At 44.9% G+C, this 19,560-nt stretch overlaps 1 protein-coding gene across 1 annotated transcript; it reads left to right on the forward strand.

The window, feature by feature from the left end:
- The first annotated feature begins 14,558 nt into the window (after positions 1 to 14,558).
- Positions 14,559 to 19,114, forward strand: LOC119366642 (protein MAEA homolog). Its single transcript, XM_037632410.1, has 7 exons — positions 14,559 to 14,894; positions 15,068 to 15,262; positions 17,109 to 17,231; positions 17,945 to 18,130; positions 18,274 to 18,407; positions 18,512 to 18,698; positions 18,814 to 19,114. Exons 1-7 carry the CDS (start codon positions 14,595 to 14,597, stop codon positions 18,913 to 18,915), a joined length of 1,227 nt encoding a protein of 408 aa, XP_037488307.1. The 5' UTR covers positions 14,559 to 14,594; the 3' UTR covers positions 18,916 to 19,114.
- The last annotated feature ends 446 nt before the right edge of the window (positions 19,115 to 19,560 follow it).

The raw sequence follows: 19,560 nt of genomic DNA on the forward strand, positions 1-19,560 counted from the left end.
GATTGCATGAGATGTTTATCTTTTATGCATCTTATCTTGCTTTGATTGACGGTAGCATTATAAGATGATCTCTCACTAAATTTCAAGATAAAAGTGTTCTCCCTGACTATGCACCGTTGCCAAAGTTCGTCGTGCCCAGACACCACGTGATGATCGGGTGTGATAAGCTCTACGTCCATCTACAACGGGTGCAAGCCAGTTTTGCACATGCAGAATACTCAGGTTAAACTTGACGAGCCTAGCATATGTAGATATGGCCTCGGAACACTGAGACCGAAAGGTCGAGCGTGAATCATGTAGTAGATATGATCAACATATTGATGTTCACCATTGAAAGCTACTCCATTTCACGTGATGATTGGTTATGGTTTAGTTGATTTGGATCACGTGATCACTTAGAAGATTAGAGGGATGTCTTTCTAAGTGGGAGTGCTTAAGTAATATGATTAATTGAACTTAAATTTATCATGAACTTAGTCCTAGTAGTATTAGCATATCTATGTTGTAAATCAATAGCTCGCGTTTAGCTCCCCTGTTTTTTATTTTTGATATGTTCCTAGAGAAAACTAAGTTGAAAGATGTTAGTAGCAATGATGCGGATTGGATCCGTGATCTGAGGTTTATCCTCATTGTTGCACAGAAGAATTATGTCCTTAATGCACCGCTAGGTGACAGACCTATTGCAGGAGCAGATGCAGACGTCATGAACGTTTGGCTAGCTCAGTATGATGACTACTTGATAGTTTAGTGCACCATGCTTAACAGCTTAGAATCGGAACTTCAAAAACGTTTTGAACGTCATGGATCATATGGATGTTCCAGGAGTTGAAGTTAATATTTCAAGCAAATACCCGAGTTGAGAGATATGAAGTCTCCAACAAGTTCTATAGCTAAAAGATGGAGGAGAATAGCTCAAGCAGTGAGCATGTGTTCAGATTGTCCGGATACTACAATCGCTTGAATCAAGTGGGAGTTAATCTTCCAGATAAAATAGTGATTGACATAATTCTCTAGTCACCATCACCAAGTTAGTAGAACTTCGTGATGAACTATAGTATGCAAGGGATGATGAAAACAATTCCCGAGCTTTTCATGATGATGAAATCGATGAAGGTAGAAATCAAGAAAGAGCATAAAGTGTTGATGATTAACAATACCACTAGTTTCAAGAAAAGGGCAAAGGGAAAGAAAGGGAACTTCAAGAAGAACGGCAAGCAAGTTGCTGCTCAAGTGAAGAAGCCCAAGTCTGGTCCTAAGCCTGAGACTAAGTGCTTCTACTGCAAAGGAACTGGTCACTCGAAGCGGAACTGCCCCAAGTATTTGGCGGATAAGAAGGATGGCAAAGTGAACAAAGGTATATTTGATATATAGACTATTGATGTGTATTTTACTAGTGTTCGTAGCAACCCCTCGGTATTTGATACTGGTTCAGTAACTAAGAGTAGTAACTCGAAACGGGAGTTGTAGAATGAACAGAGACTAGTTAAGGGTGAAGTGACGATGTGTGTTGGAAGTGGTTCCAAGATTGATATGATCATCATCGCACACTCCCTATACTTTCGGGATTAGTGTTGAACCTAAATAATTATTTGGTGTTTGCGTTGAGCATGAATATGATTTGATCATGTTTATTGCAATACTGTTATTCATTTAAGTAAGAGAATAAATTGTTGTTCTATTTTACATGAATAAAACCTTCTATGGTCATACACCCAATGAAAATGGTTTGTTGGATCTTGATTGTGGTGATACACATTCTCATAATATTGAAGCCAAAAGATGCAAAGTTTATAATGATAGTGCAACTTATTTGTGGCACTGTCGTTTAGGTCATATTGGTGTAAAGCGCATGAAGAAAATCCATGTTGATGGGCTTTTGGAATCACTTGATTATGAATCAGTTGATGCTTGTGAACCATGCCTCATGGGCAAGATGACTAAGACTCCGTTCTCCGGAACAATGGAGCGAGCAACAGATTTGTTGGAAATCATACATACTGATGTATGTGGTCCGATGAATATTGAGGCTTGCGACAGGTATCATTATTTTCTGATCTTCACAGATGATTTGAGCAGATATGAGTACATCTACTTGATGAAACACAAGTCTGAAACATTTGAAAAGTTCAAAGAATTTCAGAGTGAAGTGGAGAATCATCGTAACAAAAATAAAAGTTTCTACGATATGATCGCGGAAGTAAAATATTTGAGTTACGAGTTTGGCCTTCAGTTAAAACAATGTGAAATAGTTTCACTACTTACGCCACCTGGAACACCACAGTGTAATGGTGTGTCTGAACGTCGTAACCGTGATTTATTAGATATGGTGCGATCTATGATGTCTCTTACCGATTACCACTATCGTTTTGGGGTTATGCATTAGAGACAGCTACATTCACGTTAAATAGGGCACCATCTAAATCCGTTGAGACGATGCCGTATGAACTGTGGTTTGGCGAGAAACCTAAGCTGTCGTTTCTTAAAGTTTGGGACTGCGATGATTATGTGAAAAAGTTTCAACTTGATAAGCTTGAACCCAAATTAGAGAAGTAAATCTTCATAGGATACCCAAAAGAAAATGTTGGGTACACCTTCTATCACAGATCCGAAGGCAAGATATTCATTGCTGAGAATGGATCCTTTCTAGAGAAGGAGTTTCTCTCGAAAGAAGTGAGTGGGAGGAAAGTAGAACTTGATGAGGTAACTGTACCTGCTCCCTTATTGGAAAGTAGTTAATCACAGAAATCTGTTCATGTGACTACTACACCAATTAGTGAGGAAGCTAATGATGATGATCATGTAACTTCAGATCAAGTTACTACCGAACCTCGTAGGTAAACTAGAGTGAGATCCGCACCAGAGTGGTACGGTAATCCTATTCTGGAGGTCATGTTACTTGACCATGACGAGCCTATGAACTATGAGGAAGTGATGATGAGCCCAGATTCCGCGAAATGGCTTGAGGCCATGAAATCTGAGATGAGATCCATGTATGAGAACAAAGTATGGACTTTGATTGACTTGCCCATTGATCGGCGAGCCATTGAGATTAAATGGATCTTCAAGAGGAAGATGGATGCTGATAGTAGTGTTACTATCTACAAAGCTAGAATTGTCGCAAAAGGTTTTCGACAAGTTCAAGGTGTTGACTACGATGAGAGTTTCTCACTCGTATCTATGCTTAAGTCTGTCCAAATCATGTTAGCAATTGCCGCATTTTATGAAATCTGGCAAATGGATAAACAAAACTGCATTCCTTAATGGATTTATTAAAGACGAGTTGTATATGATGCAACCAGAAGGTTTTGTCAATCCTAAAGGTACTAACAAAATATGCAAGCTCCAGCGATCCATCTATGGACTGGTGCAAGCATCTCGGAGTTGGAATATAGGCTTTGATAAGTTAATCAAAGCATATAGTTTTATACAGATTTGCGGTGAAGCCTGTATTTACAAGAAAGTGAGTGGGAGCACTATAGCATTTCTGATAAGTATATGTGTATGACATATTGTTGATCGGAAATAATGTAAAATTATTCTGCAAAGCATAAAGGAGTGTTTGAAAGGAGTTTTTCAAATAAAGACCTCGGTGAAGCTGCTTACATATTGAGCATCAAGATCTATAGAGATAGATCAAGACGCTTGATAAGTTTTCAATGAGTACATACCTTGACAAGTTTTTGAAGTAGTTCAAAATGGAACAGTCAAAGAAAGAGTTCCTGCCTGTGTTACAAGGTGTGAAATTGAGTAAGACTCAAAGCCCGACCACGGCAGAAGATAGAGAGAGAATGAAAGTCATTCCCTATGCCTCAGCCATAGGTTCTATAAAGTATGCCATGCTTTGTACCAGACCTATTGTATACCCTGCCCTGAGTTTGGCAAGGGAGTACAATAGTGATCTAAGAGTAGATCACTGGACATTGGTCAAAATTATCCTTAGTGGAATAAGGATATGTTTCTCGATTATGGAGGTGACAAAAGGTTCGTCGTAAAGGGTTACATCGATGCAAGTTTTGACACTAATCCAGATGACTCTAAGTCTCAATCTGGATACATATTAAAAGTGGGAGCAATTAGCTAGAGTAGCTCCGTGCAGAGCATTGTTGACATAGAAATTTGCAAAATGCGTACGGATCTGAATATGGCAGACCCGTTGACTAAACTTCTCTCACAAGCAAAACATGATCACACCTTAGTACTCTTTGGGTGTTAATCACATACGATGTGAACTAGATTATTGACTAGTAAACCCTTTGGGTGTTGGTCACATGTCGATGTGAACTATGGGTCTTAATCACATGGTGATGTGAACTATCGGTATTAAATCACATGACGATGTGAACTAGATTATTGACTCTAGTGCAAGTGGGAGACTGAAGGAAATATGCCCTAGAGGCAATAATAAAGTTATTATTTATTTCCTTATATCATGATAAATGTTTATTATTCATGCTAGAATTGTATTAACCGGAAACATAATACATGTGTGAATACATAGACAAACAGAGTGTCACTAGTATGCCTCTACTTGACTAGCGCGTTGATCAAAGATGGTTATGTTTCCTAACCATAGACAGGAGCATTTGATTAATGGGGTCACATCATTAGAGAATGATGTGATTGACTTGACCCATTCCGTTAGCATAGCACTTGATCGTTTAGTTTGTTGTTATTGCTTTCTTCATGACTTATACATGTTCCTATGACTATGAGATTATGCAACTCCCGTTTACCGGAGGAACACTTTGTGTGCTACCAAACGTCACAACATAACTGGGTGATTATAAAGGTGCTCTACAGGTGTCTCCGAAGGTACTTGTTGGGTTGGCGTATTTCGAGATTAGGATTTGTCACTCCGATTGTCGGAGAGGTATCTCTGGGCCCACTCGGTAATGCACATCACTATAAGCCTTGCAAGCATTGCAACTAATAAGTTAGTTGTAGGATGATGTGTTACGGAACGAGTAAAGAGACTTGCCGGTAACGAGATTGAACTAGGTATTGAGATACCGACGATCGAATCTCGGGCAAGTAACATACCGATGACAAATGGAACAACGTATGTTGTTATGCAGTTTGACCGATAAAGATCTTCGTATAATATGTAGGAGCCAATATGAGCATCCAGATTCCGCTATTTGTTATTGACAGGAGAGTGTCTCGGTCATGTCTACATAGTTCTCAAACCCGTAGGGTCCGCACGCTTAAAGTTCGATGACGGTTATATTATGAGTTTATGTGTTTTGATGTACCGGAGGAGTTCGGAGTCCCAGATGAGATCGGGGACATGACGAGGAGTCTCGAAATGGTCGAGACGTAAAGATCAATATATTGGACGACTATATTCGGACATCGGAAAGGTTCCAAGTGATTCGGGTATTTTCGGGAGTACCGGGGAGTTACGGGAATTCGTATTGGGCCTTAATGAGCCGTACGGGAAAGGAGAGAAAGGCCTCAAAGGGTGGCCGCACCCCTCCCCATGGGCTGGTCCGAATTGGACTAGGGAGGGGGGGCGCCCCCTTCCTTCCTTCTCCTTTTCCCTTCCCTTTCCTTCCCTCCAACTCCTACTACATGGAAGGGCTCCTAGTTCTACTAGGAAAGGGGGAATCCTACTCCCGGTGGGAGTAGGACTCCCCTAGGGAGCGCCATAGAGAGGGCCGGCCCTCCCCTCCTCCACTCCTTTATATACGGGGGCAGGGGGCACCCCAAAGACACACAAGTTGATCAGTTGATCTCTCCCAGCCGTGTGCGGTGCCCCCCTCCACCATATTCCACCTCGGTCATATCGTAGCGGTGCTTAGGCGAAGCCCTGCGTCGGTAGCAACATCATCACTGTCACCACGCCGTTGTGCTGACGGAACTCTCCCGTGAAACTCTGCTGGATCAGAGTTCCGTGTGCTGAACTCGGTGGTGTCGTGCATTCGCTACTTGGATCGGTCAGATCGTGAAGACGTTCGACTACATCAACCGCGTTGTGCTAACGCTTCCGCTTTCGGTCTACGAGGGTACATGGACAACACTCTCCCCTCTCGTTGCTATGCATGACCATGATCTTGCGTGTGCGTAGGAATTTTTTTGAAATTACTACGTTCCCCAACACGTACCCCCCAAACATCCAGGAGCACCACGAAAACCTAATTCCACCGCCGCAACCTTTTGTACCTGAGAGATCCCATCTTGGGGCCTTTTTCGGAGCTCCGCCGGAGGGGGCATTGATCACGGAGGGCCTCTACATCAACTCCATGGCCTCTCCGGTGTTGTGTGAGTAGTTTACTTCAGACCTTCGGGTCCATAGTTATTAGCTAGATGGCTTATTCTCTCTCTTTGAATCTCAATACAAAGTTCTCCTCGATCTTCTTGGAGATCTATTCGATGTAATCTTCTTTTGCGGTGTGTTTGTCGAGATCCAATGAATTGTGGGTTTATGATCCAGATTATCTATGAACAATATTTGAATCTTCTCTGAATTCTTTTATGTATGATTGGTTTATCTTTGCAAGTCTCTTTGAATTATCAGTTTGGCTTGGCCTACTAGATTGATCTTTCTTGCAATGGGAGAAGTGCTTAGCTTTGGGTTCAATCTTGCGGTGCTCGATCCCAGTGACAGAAAGGGAAACGACATGTATTGTATTGTTGCCATCGAGGACAAAAAGATGGGGTTTACATCATATTGCATGAGTTTATCCCTCTACATCATGTCATCTTGCTTAAGGCGTTACTCTGTTCTTATGAAATTAATACTCTAGATGCATGCTGGATAGCGGTCGATGTGTGCAGTAATAGTAGTAGATGAAGAATCATTTCGGTCTACTTGTCACGGACGTGATGCCTATATACATGATCATACCTAGATATTCTCATAACTATGCTCAACTCTATCAATTGCTCGACAGTAATTCGTTTACCCACCGTAATACTTATGCTCTTGAGAGAATCCACTAGTGAAACCTATGGCCCCCGGGTCTATCTTCCATCATATTAATCTTACAAAACTTATGCATTTCTATTGCCGTTTATTTTACTTTGAATCTTTATTTCTCTTTATCATAAAAATACCAAAAATATTATCTTATCATATCTATCAGATCTCACTCTCGTAAGTGACTGTGAAGGGATTGACAACCCCTTTATCGTGTTGGTTGTGAGGTTCTTATTTGTTTGTGTAGGTGCGTGGGACTCAAGCGTGATCTCCTACTGGATTGATACCTTGGTTCTCAAAAACTGAGGGAAATACTTACGCTACTTTACTGCATCACCCTTTCCTCTTCAAGGGAAAACCAACGCAGTGCTCAAGAGGTAGCATGTGCTATCAAACATCACAATGTAATTGGGTGATTATAAAGATGCTCTACAGGTGTCTCCGATGGTGTTTGTTGAGTTGGCATAGATTGAGATTAGGATTTGTCACTCCGTGTATCGGAGAGGTATCTTTGGGCCCTGTCGGTAATGCACATCACTATAAGCCTTGCAAGCATTGTGACTAATGAGTTAGTTGCGGGATGATGCATTACGGAACGAGTAAAGAGACTTGCCGGTAATGAGATTGAACTAGGTATGAGGATACCGATGATCGAATCTCGGGCAAGTAACATACCGATGACAAAGGGAACAACGTACGTTGTTATGCAGTTTGACCGATAAAGATCTTCGTAGAATATGTAGGAGCCAATATGAGCATCCATGTTCCACTATTGTTTATTGACCGGAGATGTGTATCGGTCATGTCTACATAGTTCTCGAACCCGTAGGGTCCGCACGCTTAACGTTTGATGACGATTTGTATTATGAGTTATGTGATTTGATGACCGAAGTTTGTTCGGAGTCCCGGATGAGATCGGGGACATGACGAGGAGTCTCGAAATGGTCGAGAGGTAAAGATCAATATATTGGAAGGCTATATTTGGACATCAGAAAGGTTCCCAGTGGTTCGGGTATTTTTCGGAGTACCGGAGAGTTACGGGAATTCGGCGAGAGAAGTATTGGGCCTTATTGGGCCATACGGGAATAGAGGAGGCAGGCCAAAGGGAAGGAGGCGTGCCCCCCCATGGGTCCGAATTGGACTAGGGGAAAGGGGGCGGCGCCCCCCTTGCCCTTTCCTACTCCCTCTCTCTTTCCCTCTTTCTTCTCTCCTACTCCGGAAAGGAGAAGGGGAATCCTACTAGGACTTGGGAGTCCTAGTAGGACTCCCCACACTTGGCGTGCCCCCTCTAGGGCCGGCCTTCTCCTCCCTCCTTTATATACATGGGCAGGGGACACCCCAAAGGCACGACATACAATCTCTTAGCCGTGTGCGGTGCCCCCTTCCACAGTTACACACCTCGGTCATATCGTCGTAGTGCTTAGGCGAAGCCCTACGCCGGTAACTTCATCATCACCGTCACCACGCCGTCGTGCTGACAAAATTCTCCCTCGGCCTCAACTGGATCAAGAGTACAAGGGACGTCACCGAGCTGAACGTATGCAGATCGTGGAGGTGCCGTATCTTTGGTGCTAGGATCGGACGGATCATGAAGATCTACGACTGCATCAACCGCGTTGTCATAACGCTTCCGCTTACGGTCTACAAGGGTACATGGACAACACTCTCCCCTCTCGTTGTTGTGCATCACCATGATCTTGCGTGTGCGTAGGATTTTTTTTGAAATTACTGCGTTCCCCAACAGAATTTCCTCCATAATCCGAAATGGGCTTCAATGCATAGGAATAACTCACAAAGGGCAACAAAGCCTGAGATGTGCAGAATCAAACCTGGCGTGAGGTTATGCAGTTGGATGCCATAAAATTCCAATAACCCCCAGAGGAAGGGATGGATTGGAAATCCCAGGCCCCGTAAAAGAAACGGGATGAAGCACACCCTCTCCTCCTTGTTGGGGTTGGGGAAATTCTCAGCCATCACGTCGTTGCCGATTGAATATAATCCCGCTCAAACAGGAACTAGATCTGTGAGGGGGAGGTAGCCTTGCGTCTGGAGCCGGCTTAGTTGAAGATGAGGCACGGAGCAACTCTGCCAATTGCCCTCTTGAGGGCCATGGGGGCGTGAAGAGGAGCATGGGGCGCCACCAGGGGGATTGTAAAAGACATTGAGGTTGTCGCCAGATTATCACTAGTCCGGTGGAGAACCCACCTTGCAAAGCCGAAGACATGGGCCGAATATTATATCGTCATTGAAGGAAAGTTCGGGAGCTACTGAGGGAGTCCTGGATTATGGGGTCCTCGGGTGTCTGGGCTGTGTAGCTTGGGCCGGACTGATGGGCCATGAAGATACAAGATAGAAGACCTTCCCCCGTGTCCAGGTGGGACTCTCCTTTGCGTGGATGGCAAGTCTAGCGTCCGGATGTGTGTTTTCCTTTCTCTGTAAACCGACTTTGTACAACCCTAGGCCCCTCTGGTGTCTATATAAACCGGAGGGTTTAGTCCGTAGAGGCCATCAGAATTCATACAGGCTAGACATCTAGGGTTTAGCCATTACGATCTCGAGGTAGATCAACTCTTGTAATCCCTATACTCATCAAATACAATCAAGCAGGATGTAGGGTTTTACCTCCATCAAGAGGGCCCGAACCTAGGTAAACACCGTGTCTCCCTTGTCTCCTGTTATCTTCGATCCTCAGACGCACAGTTCCGGACTCCTTACCCGAGATCGGTCGGTTTTGACACCGACGATAAGTTCCATTACATAATATATTTCTTAGTGGTCATTATATAGTAATAGTTTTCAACATTGGTCTGATCATGTTCGTCCTATAATTCAAGGCATCTAAGCTTCAGTACGTGACAATTTGGGTAACTACTCCTCAATCATAGCAACCATTTCTTCATACTGGTCGCACTTAAACACAACCTCTTTTTGAGTCGTCGGCCTTTATCGCACATGGATCCAGACTCGGGTCCTTTGCATCACTTCGATGCAATGTCTCGCGACCTGGGCTCACCCAGCACGCGTGTGTGCCCGACTCAGCGTGAAGCAGGCCCGACATTGACACGTGGGGCGGTCAGGGATTTGGTTGTCCGGCTTTGTTTGCGTACATCTGGACCGGTGTGTTGCATGCCCGGGCACCGCACGATGCCTTTAACCGAGCTCTGCCTACCTCGTCCTCACCATCGTTGGCCCGCCCATGTGCCGCTTTCCCTGCTTGTTTATATTTCCCATTTCGTTTAACTTAACCACATGTGCCGCTTTGATACAAATGCAATATGAGTATGTATTGCTTCTATCTATCGATAGAAAGGCCGACCACAACCCACACGGTAATATTTGTCATTCCGGCCACCCAACCATAAACAGACTAATCACACAATGCTCTTTTCTAGGGCCTTATGGGTGAAGTGGTGTGTAGTCGAAATTCACACAACACCACTAGATAATTACACCACAATACAATATCAAAATAATAGACTTTCAACCTCACAAGATTACTATAACAAGATTATCCCATGTCCTCAATAACTTAACGAACTTCTCACAACACATCATATGGATCATGATTAGTGGAGATGTATAGATAAATAACAATCTAAAGGTATGAATCTTTCATTGATAATACTTCTAAGCATCAATTACAAGTAGAAATCAACACTATAAACTACTCTGAGCAATGGATCTGAGAAGAAATTTCATAGAACAAATAGATGGGATGAAGGGGGGTGATGAATATGACGATATTGATGAAGATGTTGATGGGGATGATGATCCCAATGACGATGGAGTGTTGGTGATGATGATTGCTTCAAATACCCCTCTAGAGAGATGGATCTCCAGTAGAATCAGCCTACTAGAGGGAGAAAGCCCCCCTCCTCGGTTCCGCCTCGCATACAATGGTGGAAAAATCCACACAAGTTTTAGGTCAAATAGGAATTTATAGCCATAGGGAGTCGAGAGGTGGTGGTCAGGGCCCCACGCGGCCTCGGGGACAGGGCGTGTGGTGGCCCCCTCTGGCCCATCTTTTGGCCTCCGGCTTCTTTCATTCGGGAAACGATTTCATAAAATGTTTAGGTCATTTGGAGCTTCGAAAAAATCATTTTTCTTTGATACTTTGTTTTGCCATGTTTCGAGTTGTCCGATATTTTCCTGGTAATTTCTATCTCTATGTGCAAAGTAAAGGAAAAAAAGACAGTAGAATTGAGCAATAATGTGCAAAATATCATTAATACTAGGTAAATTATAATTAAAAAATAGTGATGCAAAATGGACGTATCACTTGCTTACCAAGAAGTGTCGAATTCCCCCTACCTCAAGACAAGTGATGTACTGTACTTCCTTGGTCCCATAATATAAGAGTGTTTTTAAAACTAGTGTAGTGTAAAAAATGCTCTTATATTATGAGACGGAGGAAGTACCATTTAGCGTGTCCTCATCTTTTTATGTACCATCATGCCCCATAGTGTCAGGGTCGCACATGTACTTTGTTGGATCATAGTTTCAACACCACAACGTTCCTCCAAGCCTATCATTCATGCCTTTGAAGGTGTGTCCACTGCCCCTATCATTCATGTCCACTCAGCCACCACGAACACCTCAGACATTGCCTCTCCCCTTCTCGATGCCAAAATAAAGAGGCCTGTTGAATTTTTTATTCGTCATGTTCCTCGATGCCACACTCCTCGTGCTAATGTCCCATCTTCCCGCAAGCATGACAAAAGGTTAGCTTCTTGAATTTAACATGATAAAGTTCAGTCTCCCTTTTTCTTTGTGGAACCAAAAAAGCGTGTGAGTTTCTTATTTACACCAAGTCTCACTTTGATCCTGATGTCCCATAAATCCATTGAGGAGAGTAGTTTGGATCTCTTGCACTTCCCTAACCTTTCACCATGTTTTCCAGAAAATGTTTATTTTTTAACACCCCATCCGGAAGCTTGTGAATTTGGCACCATGTCTCCAAACAATCCAACTTGACCTTCTCTGGGTTGGTAAAGCCACCATATTCAGCCATCAGAAGAGCAAATCTATTGAAATCCCATGGTTGATGAGGCATAGCTTTGTTCTAGTCAGCCAAGCAGTGAAATTGTACCGAGAACATATATGGATTAATTCTCATCCATACGACCTCCTGTGCTAGATTCCACGCCACCCTCATTATCAACGATGAATGCACTCTGACCAGAACTTGTTTTCGTCAACAATTTAGCCAGGGCGAGCCACTTGGGCTTCTCTTCTGTTGCATCCACCTCATCCTCCTAGATAAGGTCATCTGCAGGTGCAATCTTTCTAGGAGTTTACTCCAATCTTCGTCCCTGAGCAAGATCCTTCCACCGAATTTGCCATAGCTCCTGAACTATGTTGAACTGTCTTCAAACCCCCAAACCTTAGCCACCCGAGTCACCAGCCTAGGCGAAGACGTCTAAAAACGGTGAGGGGCCGAGCGTGAGTCAAGGGGAAGTCGATTGGTCGTAGCGCCGGATATGGAAACTCGTGGCGGCGTGCCGTAGGAAGGGCTGGAGAACCCTATGTCAAAACCCTAGGAAAAGTCACAGGATTCTACCCATCCAGAAAGAATATATTACTATAACCTTTATGCAAACACTAATGTCTACCATAGTCTTTCACAATCTCACTTTTCCAAACATAACATAATTTATCTACTACTCCATTTTGCAGTAGGCCTCTGTTTTGCTTTATCTCAGGGGAGCACAAGCGCTAGACCTGCAGTAATTAAGCCAAAAACATGGTCACATTAGTATCGTACAACATTACAAAAACCTCTCCTCATCCCCTTTGTCGGCCTCTTTTTGTTCTCCAGCAAATCCACAAGCCCTCGAAGTTTACTTAGGTCTTCATCCCCGAGCCCACGTGAGCCAGGTCCTTTCGCCAAATTTGCCATAGCCCCCGAACTATCTTGACATGTCTTCAAAGACCCATACGCTGGCCACCCGAGTCACCGGCCAAGACGAAGATTAGCCTAGGAGGTAGCGAGGGGGCAAGCTTGAGTCCAGGGGAAGTCGATAGCATCGGATATGGAAACTCGTGATGGCGTGATAGCGGATGGGCCGAAGAATCCTAGGTCGAAACCCTAGGGAAAGTCGTGAGGTACTACCTATCCGCAGAGAATATATTAGTATAACCTTTAAGCAACACTAATGTCTACCATAGTCTTTCACAATCTCATCTTCCAAACATGGCATAATTTATCTACTACTCTCCATTTTACAGTAGGCCTTTGTTTTGCTTTATTTTCGAGAAGCACAAGTGTTGGACCAGCAGTAATTTAAGCCAAAAACAAGATCACATCACATCAGTATCTGGACAGGGTCACTTTTATTCTCCAGCAAATCGCCAAAATGGGCTCTTGACAAAGTGGACAAAGGATGTAGGGCCTTCTTCTGGGCCGGGATTGAGGAAATCAAGGGAGGTAAATGTGTCGTATCTTGGGCGAGAGTATGTAGGCCTAAGCTCATGGGAGGGCTGGGCGTTATTGATCTTCACAAACACGGCATTGCTCTAAGGTTGAGGTGGGAATGGCTCAGACGCACGGACCCTTCCAGGCCGTGGCAAGGGCTCTGCTTGGCTGCGGACAAATCGGCTGCGCAGGCGTTCAGTAGTTTGGTGAAATGGAGAGTTGGTGCTGGGGACAAAACCTTGTTCTGGAAGGATAGATGGATCCAGGGTGCTACCATTGCAGAGGTCGCTCCATTGGTGGCAAAGTCTGTTCGTACGCAAGTGGCCAACAGGAGACGTGTTCGAGAGGCACTTGACATGCACTCATGGATGAATGATGTGGTCGGCGACTTGTGTACGGAAGGCCTTACCCAATTTATAGGCCTTTGGGAGATCCTTGAGGAGGTGCATCTGGATGAGCAGTCCGAGGACAGTCCCATTTGGGCTTGGAATGCGTCGGGGACTTATTCCGCATCCTCTGCATACAAGATGCTATGTGAGGGAGGAGTTAGATTCCACTCCTTTGGAGCTATTTGGAAGTGTTGGGCCCCTCTGGCGTGCAAAATCTTCATGTGGCTGGCGGTCCAATATCGGCTATGGACTTCCGACAGAAGAGTGAGGCATAACCTACAAGATCAAATTTCTCAATGCTTTCTTTGTGACCAAGAGGAGGACACGGTGGACCGCATTTTGCTGCAATGTGTGTTCTCGAGGCAAGTTTGGTTCACTTGCATTCTTAGGATGGGGTTGCCCACGGAGCTTTGCCCAACATATGATTCTAGATTGGTGCATTGGTGGTCGGACACTAGAAAGCGTTTTCTTAAGCACTCTAGAAAGGGGTTTGATTCTTTTGTCATGCTCATCTGTTGGACGTTATGGAAACAAAGGAATGCGAGGGTGTTTGGTTCGGGCCAGATCAAGAGTGAACAAGACACGGTAGACACGATCTTCGACGAGCTGAGGATGTGGGCCACGGCAGGAGCTTTTGGAGAGCAATGTGTGATTGAGTAGTCGAGTAGTGTGTGGGTGGAGTGGTGGCTCGGTCAGGCTGGTTGTAGCCCAACCGGCACTTTGTAAACTCTTGTACATATTTTTCTCTCTTCTATAAAGCTAAGGTACGCCATTGGCGTACCCTCGAAAAAAAATATTCTCCAGCAAATCCACAAGCCCCCCCTCTTTCTCGGTGTGAGTCACAACAAAGCGAGAGAAAGGGAAAAAAAAGATGGAGATGGCCATCGACACGCCATCGCCGTCGCCGTCCGTCTCGCCGGCGCCGTCGGCGGCGGCGGGGCGGCAGACGCGCGCGGCGGAGTCGGTGCGGCTGGAGCACCAGCTGGTGCGTGTGCCCCTGGAGGCCCTCAGGGCCACCGCCCGCACCAACCACCGACTCGCCGAGAAGGAGATCGCCGCCGTCCTCTCCTCCGCCTCCTCGGCCGCCGCTGCCCCCGGAGAAAGCGGCTCCGCCGCCGCCGTTGACCACCTCACCTCCCTCGTCTCCCGCCTCCACGGCCTCAAGCGCAAGGCACTGTCCCCCCAAATACACACATCCTCCCATCTCTCGCCCAATCATACTTGCCTCAGAAAAGATCCCAACTTTCTAGCTAATCAGTTCGTGCTTCTTGATTCTGCTGCAAAGATCGTGTCTCTTTTGTTGTTCCATTTGCTGACAAATTGGTTCCTGATGATGACCATCAGATGGAGGAGGGTGCGAGGGCGGAGGAGCTCCAGGTGCAGAGGTGTCGTGCCCGGCTGGACCGGCTGGCTGCCGCCAGCGCCGGTGACGACGCCGAGTGGGAGGACATACGTCTGAAGCGCATCCTAGTTGATTACATGCTCCGGATGTCCTACTACGACACCGCCACCAAGCTCGCCGAAACCTCTGGCATTCAGGTATAAGAATGGTGCAAGAAGGGCATCCCAACATGGGATTCTGGTTGATTGCTCGATTCATGTAGCTACATGCTTCTGTTTAGGAAAGTAGAACTATGCAAACTATGACTAGGGTGAACAGAACCTGGCAGCGAAAGTGCGTCGATGTCTATCTTACCAAGAAAATTCATGGTTGTTTGAGGATAATATATTACTGTAATATATGTTATAGCAGCAGCGAGTAGACGGATACCCTGGAGGTCTGTGCCCGGCGTGGCTGCCCTGGATGCATCGTTCTGGCACGGGTGAGCTGCCAAGCGAAAGCTCCACGCTTTGGCGGCGATGCCCGCCGCTATCCTTTTTGAGGACGTAGTTGTGGTTCTCTCCGAATCAGGGTTCCGGGTGAAGACTCCTGTCTGTTTAGGGCTTGGCAGCGGCTACGCTTGCACCATTCTCCCTCCTCAGGGCGTTGTCGTGGAGCATAGGTGTTCTAGGGCATTGCGTGGCATTGTCTTCAGACCTTTCTGTATTCTTTGTCGGCAGCGAAGTCGTGTGCGTTTTATGTTGTCCACTCATCCAAGGATCGGCTGTGTAAGAGGGTTGCCTCACTACCTTCTATTGTTTGGCTGTGTACTTTGGTTTGTGCTTTATCTATAAAGCGGGCGAAGCCTATTTCGAGAGTAGACGGATACTAGACTGGCTGGCATATAATTTTGATCTGCATTTAAGAAAGTAGCGTAGGGATTGCTCCTCAATTCTAGTGGAATTACATATCAGTTAAAGCCCAAATAAAATTGAAGAGTCCCCGAACCAACTTCTTTTCCATGGGTACTCCGTCAACTGGTGGTGTTATTCTCTGTACTTGGCTGGGGATCAAGTGTCCCTATGTTGGTGGGGGTGCACTGACACTAACCCACTAGGGTTCGTCTCCTGTGAGGAATTTAGTCTGCAAAGTGAATCATTTACTGGTATCTCGGTCCCTCCTCTTTAAGCAATGCCACCGGGTGCTGGTGCCTAGTAGGTCGAGTACTGTCTGTTTTACTGATGTCTTGACTAGCTGCATGAATCTACCCCAGTCGAGTTTTGATCTTCCAAGGGTTCCACTAACCACCCTCCTAAATAAGGAGATTTTATTGGTTTCTTATTGCTCTATAGGCTTGCAATGCCTTTCTTCGAAGACAGTTGGATTGTGTTATGTCTATTTAGTCTGCTACATTACGGTTTCTGCTTTCATTTGCCTGGATGGTTTTATACAAATTATGCGTAATGGAGATGGCATAATTTAATTCTCTTCCTTTTGCACTTACCATTATTATTGAGTTGTCCAGCTATAATCCTGACATTCTGCTTTGTGCTTTTGGTTTTCTCTAAGGTTTCCACATAACCTCCCTCCTAAATAAGGAGATTTTATCGGTTCCTTATTGCACTACAGACTTGCAATGCCTTTTTTATGAGGACAGTTGGTCGAAGACAGATGGGTTGTGTTATGTCTATTTATGCTGCTACATCACAGTTTCTGCTTTCATTTGCTTGGAAGGTTTTAGTCAAGTTATGTGTAATGGGGATGGCTTTATTTAATTCTATTCCTTTTGCACTTACCATTATTATTGAGTTGTCCAGCTATATTCCTGACATTCTGCTTTGCACGATTTATGTGCCAGTAGACCATGGCATGTTGCTTTGTGCATGCTATTACCTAAACAAGAAGCTAAAATAAGAGTTATCTGTATTGGTTCTAAATGCCTTTTGTAATTATGATAATAAGAGAGTTGTTATCTACCGGATCATGTTTACAAGATAGAACCTATAGCATTTATCTGCAGTCACAGATATTCTTCGGCATAACCATTCAACTCTTTATATGCAGGACCTCGTTGATATTGATGTTTTTCTTGATGCAAAAAGAGTGATTGATTCTCTTCGGAATAAGGAAATAGCTCCTGCTTTAGCTTGGTGTGCAGAAAATAAGTCCCGGTTAAAGAAATCAAAGGTTTGTGTTACTTGTGCTATATCATTATTGATGATGTCTGCCGTTCCCATAGCAGTGGTAAAGCTGCTGCCTTGTGACCATGAGGTCACGGGTTCAAGTCCTGGAAACAGCCTCTTGCAGAAATGTAGGGAAAGGCTGCGTACAATAGACCCAAAGTGGTCGGACCCTTCCCCAGACCCTGCGCAAGCGGGAGCTACATGCACTGGGGCTGCCCTTTTTTCTGCCGTTCCCATAGCAGTGAGATGGAGTAAAGAATCTCTCCATATGATAGAGCATTGGTGAATGGGATGCTTGCATCGTTTATTAATGATGGTTCTGATAGCTCATCAATCATGTAGGTTGCTTGTTGAAATTATTCACCTTTGTAATTTCTTAATCACTTTATGCGGGTACAGATAATCTCAGTAATTATAATATTGTGGCATGACTTTTGTGAAATGCTCGCCTTTATATACTCCAAATCGGACGATGAAGGTAATTTGTTACACCTTCGTGCGTGAAAACATACAAGCCTAAAGAAAAAGGTTAAATATTATGGGAGGATGCATGGTATATAGCCGAGCAAGGCATCAGTGTGTTCCTCTTTACATTTTCCATGTAAATAGAGCAAAACCAGATTTTGCTAGCTTCTGGCTGCCATATAGCACTTCTTTATCTCGACACTTTATTTTGTTCTGGTACATCATAGTGTCTTGTTATTGTTTACCCTGCAGAGTAAGCTCGAGTTTTTACTGCGACTTCAGGAGTTTGTGGAACTAGTCAAGGCTAAGAACTTCCTGCAGGCTATATCATATGCTCGGAAATACCTTGCTCCCTGGGGGTCTACCCACATGAAAGAATTGCAGCGTGTTACAGCAACACTGGTTTTTAGGAGCAGTACAAACTGTGCTCAATACAAGGTTAGCAGCATTGTCTATGTCCTCGTGTTTTGTTGTGCCTGCATCAGAAATATGATAGCAGCTGGACTAAGATGTAGGTGCTCAAGCATCATTGGTAAATTGGGCTCCTGGTACCTTGCTGATACCTTCTGTTTTTCTCGCAGGTCTTATTTGAGCAAAATCAGTGGGATTCTCTTGTGGATCAGTTTAAGCAAGAATTCTACAAACTATATGGCATGACACTTGAGCCGTTGCTAAACATCTACCTGCAAGCAGGCCTGACAGCTCTCAAGACTCCGTATCCTTTACATGATCGATACTTTTCTTTTCTTTTTCATTGGTTACAAACTCCAAATCTGCTTCTAGGGCAATATCTTGTTTACCCTCCTTGACCTTGCAAAGATTCTGCTTCGAGGGCAACTGCCCCAAAGAAGACCCCTTGTCGCTGGACGGCTTCCGGAAACTCGCAGAGCCACTGCCCTTCTCAAAGCAGCACCACTCGAAGCTTGTCTGCCACATAACCAAGGAACTGATGGACACCGAGAATCCGCCGCTTGTCCTGCCCAACGGCTACGTGTATAGCACCAAGGTACGCGCCAAGCCAACCCACTTCTGCTCCCCCCAAATCTTGATACCTCAACCATTCACACTGAATCCAGAACTTAAAATTTGCTGCTTGTGTTGTCTGGTGTTGCAAATCCCAGGCCCTTGATGAGATGGCCAAGAAGAATGGGGGCAAGATCATATGCCCAAGGACAGGAGAAGAATGCAACTACACCGACCTCGTCAAGGCTTACATCTCATGATCATGGTGACCCCTTCGTAGCTCGTCTTGGGTGATGGATGGTTGATGAGAATTGCCAGTCTGAATGTACATAGAATGAATGGATGGATCTGAACATTGTCGTGCGGTTAATTTGAGTTGTAGTGCAAAGCAAAAGAACCCACCGAAATTGAAACTGCAGATTGCGCTTTTCCATCGGTTAATTTTCCTGGTTGAATGGATGAATTTATGTCGAATTTAAACATTCAAAAGGATGTTAGGACATCTCCAATGCTGACCCTCAAACCATCCGTATCCATCCGGACATAGCTGTTCGGACTCCGCAAGCCATTCAACGACGACGCTCATTGGCCCACGGAGCAGTCCGGACTCCCGCAACATCGAAAGAAACTAGGGGGCTGCCATGTAGGACTCCCACACCCCTGGCCCACCAAAAATTGAGACGAAGCCTGTGCTTTTGTAGCTGCCCGCATTATTTTCGTGGCAAAAATCTCTCATTCTCTTTTTCCATCCCGTCGCTCTTCACTAAATTCCCACCCTTTTCCTCACTCTTTTTTTCTCTTCCGCCACCAACCCATGGACCCGAAGGAGACCTTGCCAGAGATGGAGGTGATGGAGGATCTGAGCATCTCGCTCGCCCGAAAGGTCAACTCGGCGACACAGCAAA

Source organism: Triticum dicoccoides, chromosome 1A (genome assembly GCF_002162155.2).
Source record: "Triticum dicoccoides isolate Atlit2015 ecotype Zavitan chromosome 1A, WEW_v2.0, whole genome shotgun sequence".
NCBI lineage: Eukaryota > Viridiplantae > Streptophyta > Magnoliopsida > Poales > Poaceae > Triticum > Triticum dicoccoides.

Excerpts from the sequence above, each read along its gene's own strand:
- LOC119366642 (XM_037632410.1), top strand. The coding sequence starts at position 14,595 with ATGGAGATGGCCATCGACACGCCATCGCCGTCGCCGTCCGTCTCGCCG. Across the intron at positions 14,895-15,067 it reads TCCACGGCCTCAAGCGCAAG|ATGGAGGAGGGTGCGAGGGC; the intron begins GCACTGTCCCCC and ends GATGACCATCAG. Across the intron at positions 18,131-18,273 it reads CAAACTGTGCTCAATACAAG|GTCTTATTTGAGCAAAATCA; the intron begins GTTAGCAGCATT and ends TTTTTCTCGCAG.